Source organism: Prosopis cineraria, unplaced genomic scaffold (genome assembly GCF_029017545.1).
Source record: "Prosopis cineraria cultivar Desert tree isolate PC_DT_omini unplaced genomic scaffold, ASM2901754v1 PC14, whole genome shotgun sequence".
Taxonomy (NCBI): Eukaryota; Viridiplantae; Streptophyta; class Magnoliopsida; order Fabales; family Fabaceae; genus Prosopis; species Prosopis cineraria.
Window position 1 is genome coordinate 21,781,509 of NW_026555345.1, and position 21,234 is coordinate 21,802,742.

Consider the following 21,234-nt stretch of genomic DNA (forward strand, 5'->3'; position numbering starts at 1 on the left):
TCTATAGTTTATTTGACCCCCTTGTTTTTCTTGTGTTTCTTGCGTTTTAAATGTGATGAACCTATCATGCCAAATATAAAAACACACACATTTACTCCCTCCGTTTCACAATGTTTTTAAGGTTACTACATTCGGATTAAGAAATGTAATGAGTACATAAAATCATGGACTATATAAATAAATTTTTCCCTAATTAATTTTTGTAAATTTGACTCTCATTTAAAATTGTTGAAATAAATAGGGGTAAAACAGGAAAAATAGTTATCAATGTTACTTTGAATTCTTTGAACAGTCGAGCCAGGAATCGGGAAGGCTTCTATTTAAGGAAGCCCAAGGAACTGTCTCTGTTTTCTGTTTTCTGTTTTTGTTTGTTTTGTGAGAGGAGCCCAAAGATTTCTTCATTGGGCAGGTGCATACAATTCCAACTTTCCTAGCTTCTTTTGTGTTTTATTTTCTTTTGGGACATCATTTCAAAAAACACCATTATCTAGAGGTCTTTTTTGTTTTGTTTTATTTTCTTTTGGGATATCATTTCAAAAGACACCATTATCTAGAGGTCTTTTTTTGTTTTGTTTTCTGTGTTTTGGGACATCATTTCAAAAAACGCCATTATCTAGAGGTCTTTTTTTGTTTTGTTTTATTTTCTTTTGGGACATCATTTCAAAAAATCACCATTTTCTAGAGGTCTTTTTTTGTTTTGTTTTATTTTCTTTTGGGACATCATTTCAAAAAATCACCATTTTCTAGAGGTCTTTTTTTGTTTTGTTTTCTGTGTTTTGGGACATCATTTCAAAAAACACCGTTATCTAGAGGCCTTTTTTTTGTGTTTTCTGTGTTTTGGGACATCATTTCAAAAAGCACCATTATCAAGAGGCCTTTTTTTTGTGTTTTTGTGTTTTGGGACATCATTTCAAAAAACGCCATTATCAAGAGGCCTTTTTTTTGTGTTTTTGTGTTTTGGGACATCATTTCAAAAAACACCATTATCAAGAGGCCTTTTTTTATTTTTTTTGGGACATCATTTCAAAAAACAGTTTTCTCTTTTTTTTAAAAAAAAGGCCAACTTTGCACGTAAATTAACCTTCTAAAAAAAAAAACAAAACAAAAAAAAAAACCAAAGTTGCCCTTGATTTATCGTGGATACGTTTGACTTGCTAATTAATACTCCATTCTATTTACAATATGTGACATTTCTTAAAAATCCTGCTTAATAAGAAATATAAAGTATTTAGTAATTTTTATAATTTTGTCCAATTATTCTCTTCATTTATTTTATCTTCTTTTGAAAAAAAATTGGTCCGTTGAAATTTCAATTATTACTATTAAAACTATACAAAACATTTAATAAGAGTGTTTTAAATAAGTCAAATATCATATTTATTCCATAAAGAGTATAATTGAGAATATGTATAATTTTTTTAGAAAAGTAAGATTTTAACTATTTCCTTTTAAGTAATTTAAAGTAAATATCAATGTCCTAAATTATCAACATGCAATAAGGGAGAGTATATCCATTAGCTTCTCAAAAAATATGATAGAGCTTGATATTTTATTCCAAAGCCACAAGTCATCAACTAGGAGACCAGCGACATTTTCTGTGAGTATCATGTTTTCTACTTCTAATAATTTACTATCAATCATTATGTTTCCAAGACCTCTCCAAAATATCTCCATCCCCCGTAGGCTCAATGCAGCTTTCCATACTTGGCTTTCTCATGAATCCCTTAATTACTACAGAAGTTTTGAATCCTTCATTTAGTCACACGATCCTCGCTTCCTTCTTTCTTCATGCTGTCATCTCAACGTGACACAGTTTTAATTGCTATATTCCCCAAATATATGAATATTTGCAATACCTGATTCTAAAACTCCCACAGAACAAAGAAATTTAGCTATGTAAAGACATTAGAATTTAGAAACTAGACCTCACAGCTCTTAAAATCCTTTGAATTCAGAATTCGACTAACCATCTTGGATTGCTTTTCAATGTTACTCACTTAAGCTCAATTAAGGGGAAAAAATGGGTTACTACTGCATTACAAGACCAAACTCAACCACAAGCTAAGCAACGGAAAGTACATAAGGAAACTAAGTACATGTAAACTGTCACAAATCATACAATTTATTGCTTCCAAGTTCACATGACATTTGGAATTCCAAACTTTAACCTAAAAAATGTTGATGATGATGACAATAAGATCTAACAACCACCAGAGTGAATAGGTTCTTTCGTGTATTCTTCTGTATCATTCTACAGACAATCAATACTGAAACAACAGTAACAAAGGGATTTCTTTATCTCTTAAGAAAGAAATTGTCTTCTTTCTTGCTTGTTTTCACCTGCCTTCTGGGGCAAAAAAAAAAGAGGGGGGGTGGGGAGACCTTCTCTTGCTAATAGTCATCTTCTAGATTCACAACAGGAACATGTTACCAAGTACTAGCAAGATCATTGAACAGTACATTAAACCAATCTTGGAAATCATATCAGCACCATTAGCACTAGCCTCCAAAAAGCTTCCCTCTGGGGTGCTAGTGGTCAGCACAACAACAATCCAGTTTTTATCAGAACCAATACCAATTCCTGTATACTTTGTGTCATTGAGATTGTCAGAGTAGAGAGACTTTGTGAAATTCGTGAGGACAAGGCTCGAATCCAGGCCAGGAACACAAGCGGGCATTACAGCTCCATCCCTTGTGTTGGAAACATTCAAATGACATTTTGCCAAAAGGTTTAGGTAATTCGGGAGCTGGGGCTCAGTGCCTGGTACTGTATTGGCACCTGTGGTGTTTGTACATGGCTGATTCTTAAACTGGTCAGCTAGTTCATCAGCAAGGCACTCAGCATTGTCATTTTTTGTTAGAGTTGTCAAATTTAAGGACCTTCGATATTCATTGATTCCCTGATAAAGATTATCTTCTTCTGCAGGCCAAAAATTAAGTAGTCTCATGATACCAACTTTATTGAGCATGTATGTCTGTAGTGCTACTGCTATATATGCAGACATGCATTGAAAGGAAAAAAAAAAAAAAACATGCCAGGCTGGGTCAGAGGATCAATATATTCGAGTCAGTATGTTTCAGTCAGATAAGTTACATCAATTTATAACAGGGTTGGAGAAGAGTGAACACACATGATTGTCTTGTTCACCTATCAGGAAAGAGAGCTTTAGTTTGAGCAAGTACAAGTGAATTTAGGTATTGCAATATCTGCCTACGTGATCATCTCACTCATAATGTTCAGATCTGATCACTAAACCAGTTTCACGGAGATGGTGTGTCATATTTCAGTCTGCAAGGCCTAATCTCATCACCATTTAAAAATCGTTCCTTGAAATTTTGGCCAAAGATCTAAATACATTTGAAAACAGAAAAAAAATGCGTTCAATCATCAACGGACAATTATTCATCCAAAACCCAATCCTGTTCTTTCTCTATAACCCGATGCTATATAAACGAAAACCGATTATATTTCCCAAATGCCAGATAAAAGCAACACCAAATCAATGAATAACTCTAGCAGATCAGAAACGAAAAAAAAAAAAAAAGAGAGAAAGAAAAATAACAGAAATCAAAACGACATCCCCTCCAGCTCAGCAATCCCAGATCAATCCTTGAGATCAGATCTAAAGTATATAAAATAAAAGAAGTAGCAGCAGCAAGACTGAGACTTTAGGTGGTAAAATGGAAGTCATTGTTGAAGCGACATGGGAGAAAAAGGAAATAGAGGTTGGGGAGACTCACCGTCGTCGCAGAGAACAGGATGAGTGGTGAAGAGAAAGGAAGAAAGAAGGAGCGAGAAAAGCAGAGAAAACTTGGAGAAAGCCATGAGAAAGAGAAATGAAATGATGGTAAGGCAACAAAGTTGAGACTTGAGAAGAGGAGACTGGGTGTACTCGTACTGTTATTGTTCGGTGGTGGTTGCTCTGTTTCTATATTTCTTTAGGTCGGAGGCAGCCTGGCTGGCAGCGAATCGACGGCAACGTCCCAACTGTCCCACGACACCGTTTTGCCGACGATACCCCTCGTGTTAGTCGCGTACTTTTTTTTATTTTTTAAGTTACTCCTTCAATAAAATCACTCTCTAAAATCTGTCATTCCATCTAAAATACGAGTATTGAATAAATTTTGTGTTTATTTTTTTTTTTTTTTATTTTGAAGACTATATACATAGTTTCAAAAACTTTTAAAATGACAAATGAAAAGATATGAATATTTTTAGAGAATCAAAATTTTAACTAATATTTTTTGTAAATTGTGAATTAATTAATAATCACATATATCGTGACCCAAAGGAGCGTATATTAGTAAATTTTTATTATAAATTTTTCACAAGCTTCATTTTTTTAACTAGTGTTAATAATATTAAAGAATGAAACGATTACACACAAGTTACATGCCTTCAAAGTGAACATTTCAAAGGCCTAAGACAAATGAAAGTAAGACAGCAGAAAGACAAAAGCACAAAGTTGCAGACCCAAATTATATAGACTCGAAGACTGAAAGGAAAAGTAAGGGACGGAACTACGTTATGGTTGAGGGAGACCATCTTAAGGTGCTTATAAGCTCGATTTAATTTAATTTTAATTAAAAATTAAATTAAATTAAATCATTTAGTTTATTCATAATTAAAATTTGATCAATTTTTATAAAGTTCGATTTTGTTTGGTTTAATTTTTAATTTAATTCAGTTTGGTTAAAGTTTGGATCAGGCTTCAATACATTTATTTAATTTTTTTTTCTTTTTTTCCATCTTCATAATGCTGTTATATATTAAAATTAAATTTAATTCTTTTTAGCTTCTTTTTTTTATAATTAGATGTATAAAAATATAATAAAATTTTAATGTGATAACGATAATTAATCATAAAAATTAATATGAGTTTTTAACATTAAAATTATTTAAGATTATACATTTTCATTCAAGTGTTTTGAAAATATTTATCTATATATCTATATTTTAATAAATAATAAAAAACTTATTATACAAAATTTAAAACAAAATGCTTCCTATAGATAAATTGAACATGAGGCTTTCAAGTTGTAAATAATTAAATGATGGTCATAGCATGATTATTATAATTATTTAATATTATGCATTTCCATTCAAATCCTTTAAAAATATTTATCTATTATTATAAAAAATTTAAAACAAAATGCTTCTTATAGATAAATGATCATATATTTTATAAATAAATAAATAGTATTTTTTAATTAGGTTTGGCTCGATTTGGTTCGGTTTCTAATACTCAAAACAGAACTTGAACCAAACTAATCGGTTCTCATATCATAAAAACCGAAGCAAATTTGATTAATGTTTGGTTTTGATCGGTTTCTTTCGGTTTGGATTGATTTGAATCGGTCCTTTCGATTTGGATCGATTTTGAACACCCTTACCCCACAAAAAAAAAAAAAAAAACTTCCTCACCTATTTTATGCATAATGAGATAGAATGAAAGTGAATTCCCAGAAGCCAAAACAGGCAACATTGAAGACCATTGTGTTCTCTCATCTCTTCAATGGCGTATGAAGGAGGCAGTGGGAGAGGGGGGAATGATGGTAGGGTCCAGGTAAATATAAGGTTATATATATATATATATATATATATATATTTGGCTCAGAAAGTTAAAAGTTTATTGAAGGAAATAATATTCTTATGTTGATATTTCATCATATTTATTTGCAAGGATATCATACTAGGGTCATTTCAATTTTTTTGTTTTTTATTTTAATTTTTTTATTGACCATTAAATAAATTTATTTAAATCCTATAATTTGTTTTGTTTCAATTTTTAAAGTATCTTTACATCCGACAATCATAAGACTAATCTTTTAAAGAAATTTAGCATCATTTAAGGGGTTATCCTCTTCTAAACAAGTTATATCAAAGTATTTTATAATTAAAAAATATGAATTTTTAAATATTTATATAATTAGAAACAATCTTTTCATTAATGATATTTTATAAGTTATAAAATTATTTAAAAATTTTTAACACATACATGAGTATGTTAAATTTTAAAATTGGCCCCCCCAACAGATCTTGGGCTGGTTCCGCCCCTGAAAGGATCCAACACAAACAAACTGCGATGGAATGGGAAGCCCAAAAACATCCACAGACTGGAAGCTCGACTTGTACTATGCTTGTTCATGCAAATGTGGATGTTCCAAACTCACAACGAATGAAAAAGGAACCAACATAAATGCTGATTCACAGGCAATGGATAAAAGCTCAGTAAGTAGCTAATTGAATCAAATAACAATCAGTCATCTCCAGTAGGATTTTGAGAATCATAGCTTTTCAAGAGCAAACCATGGTAATGATGAAATAACAAAAGCATGAAGCAAGCAAGAACAAGACGAACTTGAACCTGAAACACAAGAACAAGGAACAAACCCAAGAAACGAACAAAACAAAGCAGCATAAAATTCAAGATCTCCATACAGCCACTATTCATGGAGATCCTCCAACAAGGTCATGGAAGCAAAAAAAAAAAAAAAACTCGCCAAACCTGGATGAGAAGATTTTTGATGCAAAACAATACATAATGTCAACTTCAATTAGACTCCGAGATAACCTTCGTATTTGTAATCGAGATGACCTCTCATAAACTCCATTAAATACTGTTAATTAGGAAAAAGATATATTATTAATATATATATATATATATATTTTAATGAGGATAAAGTTAAAAATTTATTAGACATGATTAATAAATTTTTAAAATTTATTCTTGTCACATTAAAAGTAACTTGATTAGAATTAGCTGTTATGTGTTGTGTTTTCTCCAAGACAATGTCGTTCTTCACTCCTTCCACGATCAACAAATAAAAATTCATGCTTGTCAGTGGCCGAAAAACAATTATTTATTAACCAACACAATAAACAATTCCAGACAAACGGGTCCAAAAAAAAAATTCTTAAAGGCCCAGTCTAGACATAACACAGTAGACACACAAAAAGAGACAAACGAACAGTCAAAACAGATAAGGATACAAAAAGCCCAAGCCAATCATCATCTGTACATGCAAATGAAGATCAGAAGTACTCATGTGAAAACAAACTTGGAACCAGCTCCAAAAGCAATTCATCGTTCGGCCAAAAAATAAAAAATAAAAAAAGAGCTCACCGAGAATGGTTTGTGACACAACGAGCATGTAAATGAGATGCTAAGAAGGTATCAAATAATTATAGATTGTCCAGTGGAATTTTGAGAACCAAAGCTTGAACATCTAAAATCCATACTTGTTTGTTGGGCCAAAAAACCCTAGTTGCTTGATAATTGTGGTGAATATCAAGTACTAGGATCAAACAAATTTCTTTAATAAAAATTAGATAGGCTGATGGACTCTTCGCATTTCATGGGCTCAGGGATGGCTCTTTCTCAATATTAACTATCGCATGGAGATCTCACAATCCATTAAACAAGATGATCGATAATCAGACGAGTTTGATCTGATAATGGACTCATGGTTTTAATATCTTTGAACGGTGACTGGTGCAAGTAATTCGGATGAGCATAGTTTATGCTAGCTGGGTTTAATTCAAGTTAAATTTATTTAAATTTAATTTAAAATATCTCAATATATTAAAAAGCTCATATATTGAAAATCAGCCTTAACACTTTAGGTTTTCTAATTTATTCGAGTAGAGCTGAATATCTAAACTATTAGAGTTTTTTAATTGTTTTTTGAGTTAATTTCAATTTTTACCTTAAAAAATTAAGATTCTTCAAGCTACAACATATTCCCTCAGTTAAAAAATGTAAGATATTTTTAACTGAATCTCACTTCCAATAAAATAATTACTTACTTTTAAACTAACCCTATCTTTTCATATTTACCCCTATTAAACACCCTATAATAAATATAAAGTCACTATTAATAGAGGTAATTTTGAAAAAAAAACAATGATTACACCTCGAATGATTAAAAATGCCTTACATTTTTTAATAGAGGGAGTACTTTTTTGCTACTCTCATTAATGAGAGACTAAGCATTAAAAAAGTAAAAATAAATGTATATGAAGTAATCTCTTGTACTTATTTTTCCTTAATATTTTAAAAACTATATTCAAAAGAAACAATTTTTTTAAGGTCAAGTTTGCTTACTAGAATAGAATGGAATGGATTAGATTTAAAAAATTAATATAAAAATAAACTAAATTACCCTTTTTCCTATGATAAGTATGATAAAGTTCATTAACATATATTACAAGTGTGAGAATCATTATATTATCTAAAAATTTTATGAATCATGATTGCCAATCCCATAAACTAAATCATCACTCTTCCTTATGAATGTGTTCACATATCCTTTTTGATCATCTTATTTTTATCTTTATTTTTTTAATTCATTCCATTTTATTATATTTTAGTAAGCAAATGTGACTTAAGAAAAATTCAAAACAAAACCGTTGCTCGAAACATTGAACAATATTGATAAAGTCATGCTTTCCAAATGCGAATTCTTTTTTCTTTTTGGTTGCAAATGCAATATTTTTCTTATGATATTTTGTAACATGTACTCCTTTTTATCATAATTATAAGTAAAAATTTTAAAACTCTACTTGGTCCTATATATAAAACAAAGATGTGATAGATAATTTTTTTCCAATCTTGCCGATTGATAAATTATAATATTGACATCATTTTATTCCTTTAATTATTGGCTTTTAACATTTTTAGGTCGTTTAAAGCATAATTAAGCACGTGGATCAAATGGGCTAAATTTGTAATTTTCAAAAATATTAAATCTTAAAAAAATGAAACTATAGTAAATTGCTAATTTTGAGTTCCTCTTTTATCCCATTAATTTAATTTGAGTTAATTCAACTTAGCTTATAATTAATTCATCAAATTTAATTTAGTACTTTAATTGCACTCTCAAGCAATTTGGGAAGTATGCTAGGTTTGGTTTTCTGGATAAAAAATTCCAAGTAAACTAATCACAACTCCTTTGAACTAATCCTCTACCATAATTTCACTTCTAATCACAATTCTATTTTTTCACATTTTTGCACCTAAATTGAATTAATACATGAAATAACGCTCATGACTTATGCTAATGACGCTATTAGGTAATGTCGGCTATGGAAGAAGCTCTTGGTTGACAAGTTGACTATGGTGGACAAAATCTAGGCCATTGATGAAGAATGTAGTTCATTTAACGGTGGATTTTCACTAAGGAATTAAGAAGGATGACAAGGATAAAGAGGCAAAACAATTGTAGATATTTTCCTATTTTCATTTAGTTTAGAATTATTATGTTTTTTTTTTCATAAAAAAAAGAATTATTATATTCTTTCTTTTTTTTTTAATCTTTTAGGGTAGATTTGTTTACCCTAAATCTAATGGTCATGAGCCTTCCTTGCTCTCTACACAACCCTTTCCACCAATAGATTTGATCCACCAATCACTATGTATAGATGGCAAGAGGGAGCCTCATTTTTTAGCCACCACAGTCCATCTTCCATCCAAACTCACGGCCACCATCATACATTCTCACACGCTCACTCTTTCATTTCCATTTTGCAGATTTTGCCTTTTGTTCTTCACACCTTCATCCATCCAGATTCACACCTCTTTCATCCTCTTCCATAAACAGCACCATTTCCACCTATTTCTACTTCATTTCCTCCATTAATCCACTCCTATGCCATCCACATTTCATTATACTACCTCCATCCTCTATTAGAACTTAAGCTTTCTTCATCTCCATTCTTGGTTGTGAAGATCAATAATCACAACCTGTGAAAGAATCAAAAATTCTTATTAAAAACCAAAGAGTCAAATTACAGCAACTTGGGTTAGGTATTTATGGCTATCTATCTCTGCACCTACAAGCATATGCGCATTTATCTGACTCAATAAACAAGTGGACACGTGTAAACCTCATATCTAACATTGGTGTTCGGTCATTGCTTCCAGAATTTCCAGATCTGGAGTTCTTCATTTCAAACCTCATGTCTTCATTGTACCTTTCCTCCACTCATCCCTACCACACAATTGCTCATATACATCATCTCTGCCTTCATTCTCTTTATGGCCATGACATTGATGCTGGATTTTGGAGTTGCTGGGCTGAAATTCTTCATTGAGAACTAATCATTTAAGCTTACCTAGGATGTGGAAGTGCTCTTTGAATAATGGACTACTTAGGGAGCTTTTCTACTCTGTGCTTTATTTGATTCTATTTCAATTGCAATTGCACTTATTTAGTTTTTGTATTGTTATTTGGATTGGTTATCTCTGATTTTTGTAACCTACAATTAAAGTTGTTTAATTGATTTCCTTGAGTTGAAGTGCTATCCATTTGTGGTTTACTTGTTGAAATTTTGATTCCTTTGAGCTCTTATTTGCTTCCTCTTGATTTATATAAGAAATGAATCATGGTCATGCATATTGTGTAGTTAAGAGTGAACTTAATTCTCAATTGGGCAAGATTTTGTCATGATTGAGCGAAACAAAGATAGTAACGTAAGAAAATTGGTTAGACTAATTAGGTAGAGCTTTATCACACTTAACTTTGTTAGGATTGACAAAGGCCTAAGTAAGACCAGTTAAATTAAGGATGAGTTTAGCAATCCTTAAACCATTAGATCCTAATTGAAGAGTAGAGAATTGAATTTATTTTGGTGTCAAGGATAGAGCATACAAACTTCCTAGGGAGGGCCATAATCAAATTTATTCACTCAATTCTCATTTTACTCAGTTCTTTTTATTTACCTTGGTTCAGAAAAAATTCAAAAGAAAAAATATATTTTGAATTGAGCATTTTAATGGTTTAGTTTTAGAAATCAAAATTTAAAACCAACTTTTCAGCATTTTAATATAAAGCATCTCTTTTATTGAACTTAGCTACTCAATCTCCGTGTAGGTTATCCACTAAGTTACATTAGTAGTAATTTAGTTTAATTTGATACATATGCAACTAGTGCTCAGCCAAACTTAATTGCACTAATTTGTATGCAAGATTTTATTTCCTAAATATATTTATTGTGGTTATTAATTTTATTGAGTGACAAAATTTGAAAATCAAACATTTATTTTATAAGTTTAAGGATATTAACTATTATTCTTTAAAAAATGTGAAATTAATTAATTTTGCTTTATAATTAGGACGACTCATTGTTTTGTATATATTTTGCTTTGCATAAAAAATAAATTATTAATTATTTTATTTTAATTTGACTCTTTCATAATTTTTTTGGGTAAAGTAAAATGTTACATATGAGAAAGAAAGTGTTTTCAAAAATGATGCATTTAATAAGGTGTTTCATTTTTTTAAAAAACAACATCAATAATTTAATTATCTTATTTTGATTTATCACCCTGTTTAATATTGTAATGTATTTTTTAATCAAATTATATCTCTTAATGAGTTAGTTATTTATCTTTAAAATTATATACTCTTACCAAGTCTATTTTTTTATTTAATAGGATTTGTTGATTAGAAATTATTATTAATTACACCCCTTAATTAAGGGTATTTTTTGAAAAACCTTTTTAATTGCCTTAAATGACCTAGAATATTTTATATTTTTAAACATTTCACCTTATTTAATGGAGGGAGTAAGTGAGATAATTAAGATTAAGAGAGTGAGTTATATATAATAAAGTTGGAGTATTATTTTATAACTATAAAATTCAATAAACATTTATTTTATTTTTTAAATTACATCTCATAAAATTAAAGTTTATTTTCATGAGACAAAGAATACTATAGATGCTAAAGATGAATTAGAAGAATTTTTTTTAGAGATAAATTAGCTCATTAGCTAAAAAAAATCTTATGTTCAAAAAATATAGATCAAATTTTAAAAAATTTAAAAGTGTGACCAGTTTGCATTGATATACAAGAGATTTGTTTATATCTATCAATTAAGATCGGTCTTTGAAGGGTCAGGGCCTAAATGAGCGCCTTGTTAAATCCAATCATATTTTAGGATTTCATTTTGACCAACCCAACTCTAATCCTCAGGATCTCGGTCTTATATATATTTTTTATTTTTTAATTTAAAAATATAAAAAATATATTTAAAATTTTAAAAAAGTTATTGCACATATTAAGTCTAACAAAATAAATTTAAGACAACACACACACAGTAACAAGATTCAGTTTAATCAAAAGTAAGAATATTACAAAATCAACACGATCACTTACTGAAAGGAAAGAGGATGACAGGATGAGTGACGTCGATAGAGCTAGAGATGAGCGAGAAAAAAGAAGCACATAGCACGGGATGAGCGATGCTGAAAGAGCTAGAGACGATGAGGGATAGAGTGATTGCAATCATGAATCTACTATGGATGAGGAACGAAGTAGATGAGTAGCGAGTAGAGATGAGGGACAAAGCAGTGATGGAGCGTAGAGGAAATGAGGGTTGCCACCCTGGGCTATTGCTAGAGTTGGTCTATGGATAGAGGCATAGAGCAAGATGTAGAGGACAAAAAGGAAGGTGGACAAAATAAGGTTGCAGTTACAGTGAGCGTGAATGAAATCAAACAAGTGAATGACTGTTTTCTTTTGGTGTATAGTGTTCATTTTTTATATTTATTATTTTTAAAAATTTATAATCAAGCTAAAAATGTTGGGCTTTTTTATTTTTGAGCTTAAAAAAATTATCTTTTAAATTTAATTTATTATTTTATATTTTAAAAAAGAAGTCTGACTTTAGATTTTTTTTTTAAATTTAAAAGGGTTGGGGCTGATGGACTCAGCTCTAATTAATAATTTTAAATTTATCATTAATATATAACAGTATATTATTAATAAATATAATAAACTAATCATAATGCACAATACAATAAATGTTGTGTTATTTATTTGGTTTAATTTTATAACATGAATTATATTTATAAAAATCTCAATATTTTGGTATAAATTTTTAAACTTTAAATATCATTATTATAGTTAATTAATTTTTTTAATCATATGAGGTAATCAAAATTGGTTTATAAATTTAAAATGGGAGGGAGTATATTCTTGATCTATTCTAAAATGCCCAATCGCTATCCACGGAATATCCGATGAGTGGTTTACCGAAAAATTAAAAAAAAAAAAACCAAAAGAAAAAAAGAAAGAAAGAAATGTCAAGTCAGTCAACACCTGGACTCAATTGTCTTTTTGCTTCCTCAAATCTCCCGTCTTTTGTGGCAATTAATAATAATTGGTGGACGCTATTGTACGTAGGCAACGTGGCGCAATCCTCCAATAGCACAGGCCATTCCTCTCATCTTCACGTCAGGCAGAACAAACAAAAAAGCACGTTATTCTAACGCAGAGAGTCGCCGGAAAATATGGCAGTCTCGGCGGACGGCCGGTTTTCTCTCTCATATGCCGTCCAGTTACGTGGAGAAACAGGATTGGTTGACAGGAACCAGAGGCTTCTTAAGTTTAGTAATGGAGACTTCATGGGTCGGAATCTAAATGTGAAGTTGAAGCCAACCCAACTTCATCAGAAAGGAGATGACTGCTCTAATAATAGGTCCCACATCTGCATGTCTCTAATTACTGACGTGGCCAACGAATCCAAGGTTAGCTAACTCACTAAAGTTGTGCAAGAAAGTAAATCAGAATAGGATCAATCAAATTTGACAAGTGCACAAAAGTTTGGACTTTAAGTCTGCTTAAAAAAAAAAAAGTTTGGATTTTTATTCACAAGATAGCAGCTTTACTACTCGGGCTTGTCTCTTTACAATCTTACGCGGCTCATGATTCATGAGGCTCCAACGTATTACAGTTATCATTTTTTTGGTTGATGCTCTGTTAAATTGAGCTTAAAAACTCAAACCACTGTTCAAAATTGGATTTTGATGAATTTTGGCAAATGGGGTTGTGAAGTTGAGGGACTTGGATGTGGAAACAAGGGACTCAAGAACGGTTGTGGCAGTCATACTTGGTGGAGGAGCTGGCACTCGTCTCTTCCCTCTCACTAAGCGTCGTGCCAAACCTGCTGTAAGTCTCTGTTTCTCTTATTTACTTCTTCTTTGATCAATTCCATAGCATCATGAATGCATTAGTATAATCTGTTTCTGCTAAACTTCAGTACCAAGATCTGAGCAGTTATTTTCTGTGATTTTGCTTTTTTGGTTCCATGATAGGTTTCTATTGGAGGTTCCTACAGGCTGATTGATGTCCCAATGAGTAATTGCATTAATAGTGGGATCAACAAAGTGTACATTCTGACTCAGTTCAATTCACAATCACTTAACAGGCACATTGCCCGTGCTTACAGCTCTGGCAACGGAGTCACGTTCGGGGATGGCTTTGTGGAGGTACACGTCATCCTTTGTGATGTTACGCAATGGAATCACTTAACAGACATTCATTTTCATACGATGTTTATGCTTTTAAGGTTGCTTGTCCTGTTTTAGGTTCTTGCAGCTACTCAAACTCCTGGAGAAGAAGGGAAGAATTGGTTTCAGGGTACTGCAGATGCTGTGCGTCAGTTCCATTGGCTCTTTGAGGTATTTCATTTTATATTTTCCTTTTCTCAAGATTCACCAAAAAAAAAAAAAAAAGTCAAAGCAGAATCTAAATGTAGTTAGGATGTTTAGCTTGACAGTTTAGGGTATGCTTTTGATTGCTGCATAGGATCGACGAAGTAAGGATATTGAAGATGTTGTGATTCTTTCTGGGGACCATCTGTACAGGATGGACTATATGGACTTTGTTAAAGTAAGTCCCTGTTCAAGCCAGTTGAAGAGTGCTCTCTTAATCTGGTTAATGCATTCAAAGTATTGATTCTCGTAAGTCATGAGTTGTGGTTTTGCAGAGTCATCGGCAGAGCGGCGCAGACATCACTCTTTCTTGTCTTCCAATGGATGACAGGTCGGTTGCTTGCTTCACATATTAGCTTTCTCAATTATAGAGATTTTTAGAGGGACTTGGTCCACAAAAGATAGATTGACAATGGAAGGGACTCAATTCTCCTTGAGTGAAATCATGCTTTTGAATATTATGAATAGAAAAATCCATGTTAAGATAGCTATCTCTAATCGTGCCCGACAACACTAGAATCTGACCCAATAGGACTTGATATTGGATAATTTTATGAGACTGTGTGCGTGAGAGAGAGAGAGAGAGAGAGAGAGAGAGACTAGTCGATCATGGATAAACATGTAAATGTCTAATGTCTCTATGATTGACTTATCTGTCTCCTACAAAATTGTAACGATCTCAGTTTTTTTCAGTATCCTTCACTCACACGTGTAGCTCTGGGAGATCACCATGGTTCATTTTATCTTCTATATACTTACGACAAGCAAATATGCCTGACTGTAGTCAGGGCATCTCAGTGTGTGTGTCGTCTGATATAATGAATTGATCTTCAAGTGGCTATGTCATTTCATACTATGATGTTTTATGGCAAGTTCAATAATGATTGCCATTTACTGTTATTTTAAAATTCTACTGTGGATTCATGATAGCCGTGCCTCAGATTTTGGATTGATGAAGATAGACAACAATGGAAGGATACTTTCATTCAGTGAAAAGCCAAAAGGGGAAGATCTGAAAGCAATGGTAATACTCATGTTTATCATACTGCTAACACACCATAGAGTGAGTTTCAGAAATTAGACTTTGTATTTTAGCAATGGTGCTTCATATTTTTAGCAAGTAGATACAACAGTGCTGGGTCTTTCACCAAATGAGGCTCAAAAGAAACCATACATTGCTTCCATGGGAGTGTATGTCTTCAAGAAGGAGATTCTTCTAAACCTATTAAGGTACAGAAAATAACCTTAGTCTAATGTGAGGCATTTCTGTCTGTTCCCTTTCTTCTATTGCTATGTACTGTAATGTTTATCATTCAGATGGCGTTTTCCAACCGCAAATGACTTTGGATCTGAGGTCATTCCCGCATCTGCCGGAGAATTCTACATGAAGGTCTGGCTCAGTATTTATTTCAAAGCCTTTAAATACAGTTCTATAGGGTAGCTTATTATTTTACTGAAGGCAAAGGCATAAGATTGTCTACTTCATGTAGTTTTATAGCAGAAACTTCACTTTTTTACAGATTAATCTATGAAATCTATTTGAAGTAAACATCTGTGTGCAGGCTTATCTTTTCAATGACTATTGGGAGGACATAGGAACCATCAGATCCTTCTTTGAGGCAAATCTAGCCCTAACTGAGCACGTGAGTGTCTAACTTATCAAACTTTGCTCACTTAACTCCTGGAGAAGCTGTGAAGTCAATTAAACTTCTAGAATTCTAAGCAGTAAATATTTTTAAATCAATGTTATTATTTGCTTCAGTGTAATTTGTTCATCATTCCATGTCTGAGACCTGTTATTGTCTGTCATCTTCAAACTTCAACCTCAAACGTCAAATTTTGTTTAATTTGCAGCCACCTCGGTTTAGCTTTTACGATGCAGCAAAACCAACGTATACATCAAGGAGAAACTTGCCACCAACAAAGATTGAAAATAGCAAGGTTGTTATCTTTGCCTTTAAAAGTTAATCTTTAAGATTTCTGATGTGAGCTAAATTGTTTCAGTATCCAATTAGATAAGTTTCTTGATACAATATTGTATGTCCAACATTGTTTATGACTGTTGAATAGTGTGATTTGCTATAAATTTTATGTTCGTTATTAATTTTAAATACGAGTTTTTGTTCTTGTGGATGCAGATGGTTGATTCAATCGTATCACATGGAAGCTTCTTGACTGATTCCTTCATAGAGCACAGTGTGGTTGGAATTCGATCCAGAATAAACTCAAACGTTCACTTGAAGGTCTGGTCTATTACAAGACAGTGAACTCTAAACAAGATATATTGATACCTGATTCATCAATTGCATAGCATTTCTCAATTTTAGTAATTAAGCATCCCAAAAACTCTTGCTCAACAGAAATTCTAAAACATAGTTGTGTAACTGTAAAATATTGCACTTCTATGCAGGATACTGTGATGCTTGGAGCTGATTTCTATGAAACTGATGCTGAAATATCAGCACTATTAGCTGAGGGAAGAGTTCCAGTAGGGATAGGAGAAAATACCAAAATCAAGTAGGAACTGCAACTGAAATTTTTCATTACTAACCATTTAATTTCAATGAATGTTATGAAAACCGGGTTGGACTGGCTGGTTGAACTGGTTCAATCAGAAATTGGTGCCCAGTCCTGTCCAGAATGCTTACATAACTGGACTAAAAGAACCAGCGGAAACCTGGTCAACCAGTTAAAAAACGGTGAAACGGACCAAAAAAAAAAAAAAAAAAACCTGGACCGGTCAACATAAGTTTCAGTTACTCAAGTTTCTCATTTCATATTACTAATCTGCAGAGACTGCATTATTGACAAAAATGCTAGAATTGGAAGGAACGTTGTAATAGCAAACTCAGAGGTATGATTTTTCATAGACTGATGCTGATGTGATACACCTTCCAACTCATGCCTAATTTCCTTTCCACTGCTTGTGTGTGTGTATGTGTGCAGTATTTTTTTTTTTTTTTTACAAGACCAAGTTCATCTTTTCATTGTATTAATTAGCATTTTATTTTGTGTCAGTTAAACTGCGAATTAGGTGAGTTAATGATTTAAATGATGGAATAGCAGTAAATTACTGATGTTGGATGAATTGTGCAGGGCATACAAGAGGCTGATAGATCTTCTGAAGGGTTTTACATCAGATCTGGTGTTACCATTATATTGAAGAACTCTGTAATTGCGGATGGCGTAGTCATTTAACAATATTATTATTATTATTATTATTATTATTATTCCATGGCTTCTATTTTCCCATGAATTGGGATGGGAATGAAGTATAACCCTGGTTTTAATATGTCCTCTTTTGGACCTTACAACAAGATACTCATTTTTGTGCAAATCCCATAATCGAGAATATAATAACATGCGAGTATCATTGTTCTTTTATCAGTACACAATTAGACTCGAGTTTTCCCTTTTTATGAGGGAGATAAAGAGAGGATGAAAGAGCTTGCGATAACTGACAAATTACAAACAAAATCATATCATATATAGTTCATAAAAAACACTCCAAATTAAAATTTTGCTAACAAAATTAATTCACAAATTTTGAAAAATCTTAAAAACATAAAAGAACACTGGGAACTTCATTTAGAAGCCAACTCACTTATTACATTTTAAAGTTCATACGCCTATACGCTATACTTGATATACTCTGAACTTTTCAATATCATTAACACACAGACACACACAAAGTTCCATCCTAGAGTCCATCTGTGTTATGATTCTCCACAAGAAACATGTCTCATACCTACAGTTGAGGGTTAAGGAACTTCAAGCGTTGACGATCATCCCGCCTGAAAACAAAAAATAAAAAGCTCAGGAATAAAATATATTTACAATTTTGATTTATTGTATGATTATATTAGGATTATATTTATAGGGAGATGTACCATTTGGATGGAGGACTTGACCAGTGAAGTAGGAAGAGTCCTGAAGGGAAGCCAGGAATACGTAACATGGTGCAATCTCGGAAGGCTGAGCTGCTCGGTTCATGGGGACATCGGACCCCAGATTCTGGATCATCTCTGGAGGCATTGATGCCGGCTGTAATGGCGTCCACACCGGCCCCGGCGCCACAGCATTGACCCGGATCCCCTTGCTCACCAGATGGAGGGCAAGGCCTCTCGTGAATGCCACAATGGCTCCTTTCGTTGCCGTGTAGTCCAGCGTCATGGGGTTTCCACTGTACGCGTTCACTGACGTTGAGTTGATTATTGCACTCCCTTCTTTCATGTGCCTCACTGCATGCCTGCACCAAATATTGCGGGAAAAAATGATGGATTCAAAAACAATATTAAACAATAGGAAAGAGAAATAAGAAAATAAAAGTAACAGAAAATAAAACATAAAATTTAACATGGAAAAAGCCTTGTTAAAAAAGCCCACACGTGCAAATGTTATGCAAATGTTATGAAAAATGTGGTAGTGTTCGGGAGTTTTTTTTGGATGGAATGGAAAGAGGTGAAATGACTAGAAATTTCATACCATAACTTACAGCTTTTTTTTTCCAAAAAAAAAAAAGTGGGATCATCTTCAAAGTCATTTTAAACCTTTTTTTTTTCTGACCTCTAATTTGAAAAATATAGGATGGAATGATTTAATATAAATAACATTATCAAAAAATACCCTCTCCCCTCTCACTCTCTGACTTCCTCCCAAACTTGAAAAACATAATTTTAAGTAACTCAAATCTATTAATTTTATAATAATTTTTAAATAATGATTAAATAAAATAATTCATTCTTCTAGTAAAATTCCTAAATAATGGACTGTTCTTTTCCATTTCACTTCATCCCACTACACTCCAATCCATTTAATTAATGATTGCCACACTCCATTCCATCCTATAGTCTCAAACCTGCCTTAAACATGCAAAATAACCGAATCATCTTATGAAACTTCTTTGAGAAAAAATTAATAACTTGATCAACAAGCCATATTTCTCAATTACAACCATAAATGTATCAGATCTTATCACAAGATCTCAAATTGATCAACAAGCAAAGCTAATTTGATCATAGTTGATTATAGAACACACACACACACACACACACGAGATTGAAAATGGCCCGATCAAGATTTCCTTGTGAGTCTTATCAGTGAGATGGATTAGTGTGATAAGCGCTTAATTACCTGACCAAGAAGAACTGTGAGAAGATGTTGGTTCTAAAGACCCTTTCAAGACGCGGTTCAGTGATGTCGTCGAGAGACTTTGTCATGTGCTGTTCGGCTGCGTTGTTGACCAGAATGTCGATACGTCCATACTCTTTGACGACGACATCAACCACCTGCCTGCAATTCTCTTCGTAACCAATATCAGAAGCAATAGCCATTGGCTCTTTCGCGTCCGCCGTCTGGCACTGAAGCAGAATCTGTAAAGTATCGTCCTTGTCCTTGTCCTCTAGTCCCTTTACGTACGTGAAGGCCACTGTTGCACCTTCCTTCGCAAAACTTATGCACACCGCTCTTCCAATCCCTGAGTCTCCTCCTGTCACCAACGCCACCTTTCCCTATTTTCCAAACCATTGATCCAAATCGACCATTAAATTATAGAAAATGGCACACAAATTTTACCGAAAAAACTTAAAACTTTAAGTCTTGTTTAAAAATTTAAGAAGTCTCTAATTTTCCTTCTATTAAATATGAATATTGTGATAACACACTTTCTTTCATCGATATTGAGTTGTAAAACGGGAAACTTGCAATAAAAATTTAATAGCATGACTAGTAAATAGCCAAAAAAAAAAAAAAAATTCTCTTCCCGACTTCAGACTTCAGAGTATACAAGCAACTTGAGTGAGACAAACAACAATTATCATGTCACTGGAGTCGGTTACCCTATCAACGACTAAACTTTGAATATATTGGTATATTGTTTACGAGACTGAGAGTGAGAGAGAGGGAGGGGGGAGAGAGGGAGAAATATATGTACGTATGTATGTATGTTTGTATACCCGGAGTTTATTAGAAGGCTTGTAGTCAGGAATCATGGATTGCGGGGTTGGATCCATGACATGTTCTTGGCCGGGGTGAGTTTGTTGGCTCTGGGGAGGGAACTTCTGCTCATCGCTGGCCATTTCTGCAGAATCAACAACACACAATGTGATTGTGAAAGATGAACACTTTTTGCTTCTTGAAGATGAAGTGCATTCAGTATAATAATATAAGGAGGCGAGTTAGAACTACGTGTTGTGATAAAGGGTAGAGGATGATGCTGTAGGGATAAGCAATGCCCCCTCAAATGGGGAATGGCTGACAGATATAATAGGATAGGGGTGCCACGTGTAAGTTATAATGCCAACGTGTCATAGGAGCTTCATATGTGGAGGTCTCCGGTCATGCTCGCATGGGCATACGAGTTAGGATAAGCTCAAGGGTGTGTTGGCCAGGCGGTGGAGTTCTGTCACTACTGCTACTGCAAGTTCTAGCATTCCTTAGTATTTTTGAACAATGATTCCAAAATTTACCTGATCATACAATGCTGAAAATAAATCATACGAAGAGAGAAACTCATGATTTATACATTAATTGCTGTATATAAAATAATAACAATGAACTGTAATTGACACTTGTAAACTTCACCTTTGAACATTAGCGTAGAAGAGACTGGCCAGTCGCTAATAGGATCCCAGTGATAGGAGTGCGATACCGAACCAATCTAATGATCGAATCTGAATATTTTGTATTTAGCAAATGTACATATTTATTACATAAATTAAAAATAAAAAACAAA

At 32.9% G+C, this 21,234-nt stretch overlaps 3 protein-coding genes across 5 annotated transcripts; 1 reads left to right on the forward strand and 2 right to left on the reverse strand.

Annotated features, from left to right (window-relative positions):
- Window positions 1–2,093: 2,093 nt before the first annotated feature.
- LOC129293310 (uncharacterized GPI-anchored protein At5g19250-like) lies at window positions 2,094–3,926 on the reverse strand. The gene is made up of 2 exons (XM_054931201.1): window positions 3,742–3,926; window positions 2,094–2,920 (listed from the first exon to the last, which is right to left on the reverse strand). Exons 1-2 carry the CDS (start codon window positions 3,824–3,826, stop codon window positions 2,412–2,414), a joined length of 594 nt encoding a protein of 197 aa, XP_054787176.1. The 5' UTR covers window positions 3,827–3,926; the 3' UTR covers window positions 2,094–2,411.
- A 9,261-nt stretch (window positions 3,927–13,187) lies between these two features.
- LOC129292855 (glucose-1-phosphate adenylyltransferase large subunit 3, chloroplastic/amyloplastic-like) lies at window positions 13,188–17,888 on the forward strand. The gene is made up of 15 exons (XM_054930518.1): window positions 13,188–13,535; window positions 13,843–13,956; window positions 14,103–14,276; window positions 14,376–14,468; window positions 14,596–14,679; window positions 14,777–14,832; window positions 15,432–15,525; window positions 15,619–15,731; window positions 15,819–15,891; window positions 16,064–16,144; window positions 16,356–16,442; window positions 16,640–16,744; window positions 16,912–17,018; window positions 17,295–17,355; window positions 17,598–17,888. Exons 1-15 carry the CDS (start codon window positions 13,299–13,301, stop codon window positions 17,697–17,699), a joined length of 1,581 nt encoding a protein of 526 aa, XP_054786493.1. The 5' UTR covers window positions 13,188–13,298; the 3' UTR covers window positions 17,700–17,888.
- Window positions 17,889–18,066: 178 nt separating this feature from the next.
- LOC129292856 (NADPH-dependent aldehyde reductase 1, chloroplastic-like) lies at window positions 18,067–21,210 on the reverse strand. Of its 3 annotated transcripts, XM_054930521.1 has the most exons (6): window positions 21,084–21,201; window positions 20,688–20,968; window positions 20,456–20,580; window positions 19,635–20,011; window positions 18,392–18,750; window positions 18,067–18,295 (listed from the first exon to the last, which is right to left on the reverse strand). In XM_054930521.1, exons 3-6 carry the CDS (start codon window positions 20,576–20,578, stop codon window positions 18,273–18,275), a joined length of 882 nt encoding a protein of 293 aa, XP_054786496.1. In that variant the 5' UTR covers window positions 20,579–20,580; window positions 20,688–20,968; window positions 21,084–21,201; the 3' UTR covers window positions 18,067–18,272. The 3 variants fall into 3 exon arrangements, with proteins under 3 accessions (XP_054786496.1, XP_054786494.1, XP_054786495.1); XM_054930519.1 differs by lacking the exon at window positions 20,688–20,968 and having other exon boundaries at window positions 21,084–21,210; XM_054930520.1 differs by having other exon boundaries at window positions 20,456–20,968.
- Window positions 21,211–21,234: the final 24 nt, after the last annotated feature.

Excerpts from the sequence above, each read along its gene's own strand:
- LOC129293310 (XM_054931201.1), bottom strand. The coding sequence starts at position 3,826 with ATGGCTTTCTCCAAGTTTTCTCTGCTTTTCTCGCTCCTTCTTTCTTCC. Across the intron at positions 2,921-3,741 it reads TCCTGTTCTCTGCGACGACG|AAGAAGATAATCTTTATCAG; the intron begins GTGAGTCTCCCC and ends TTTGGCCTGCAG.
- LOC129292855 (XM_054930518.1), top strand. The coding sequence starts at position 13,299 with ATGGCAGTCTCGGCGGACGGCCGGTTTTCTCTCTCATATGCCGTCCAG. Across the intron at positions 13,536-13,842 it reads ACGTGGCCAACGAATCCAAG|TTGAGGGACTTGGATGTGGA; the intron begins GTTAGCTAACTC and ends GGGGTTGTGAAG. Across the intron at positions 15,732-15,818 it reads ATTCTTCTAAACCTATTAAG|ATGGCGTTTTCCAACCGCAA; the intron begins GTACAGAAAATA and ends TTTATCATTCAG.
- LOC129292856 (XM_054930519.1), bottom strand. Across the intron at positions 20,012-20,455 it reads AGCCTTCTAATAAACTCCGG|GGAAAGGTGGCGTTGGTGAC; the intron begins GTATACAAACAT and ends TTTGGAAAATAG. Across the intron at positions 18,751-19,634 it reads TCACAGTTCTTCTTGGTCAG|GCATGCAGTGAGGCACATGA; the intron begins GTAATTAAGCGC and ends TATTTGGTGCAG.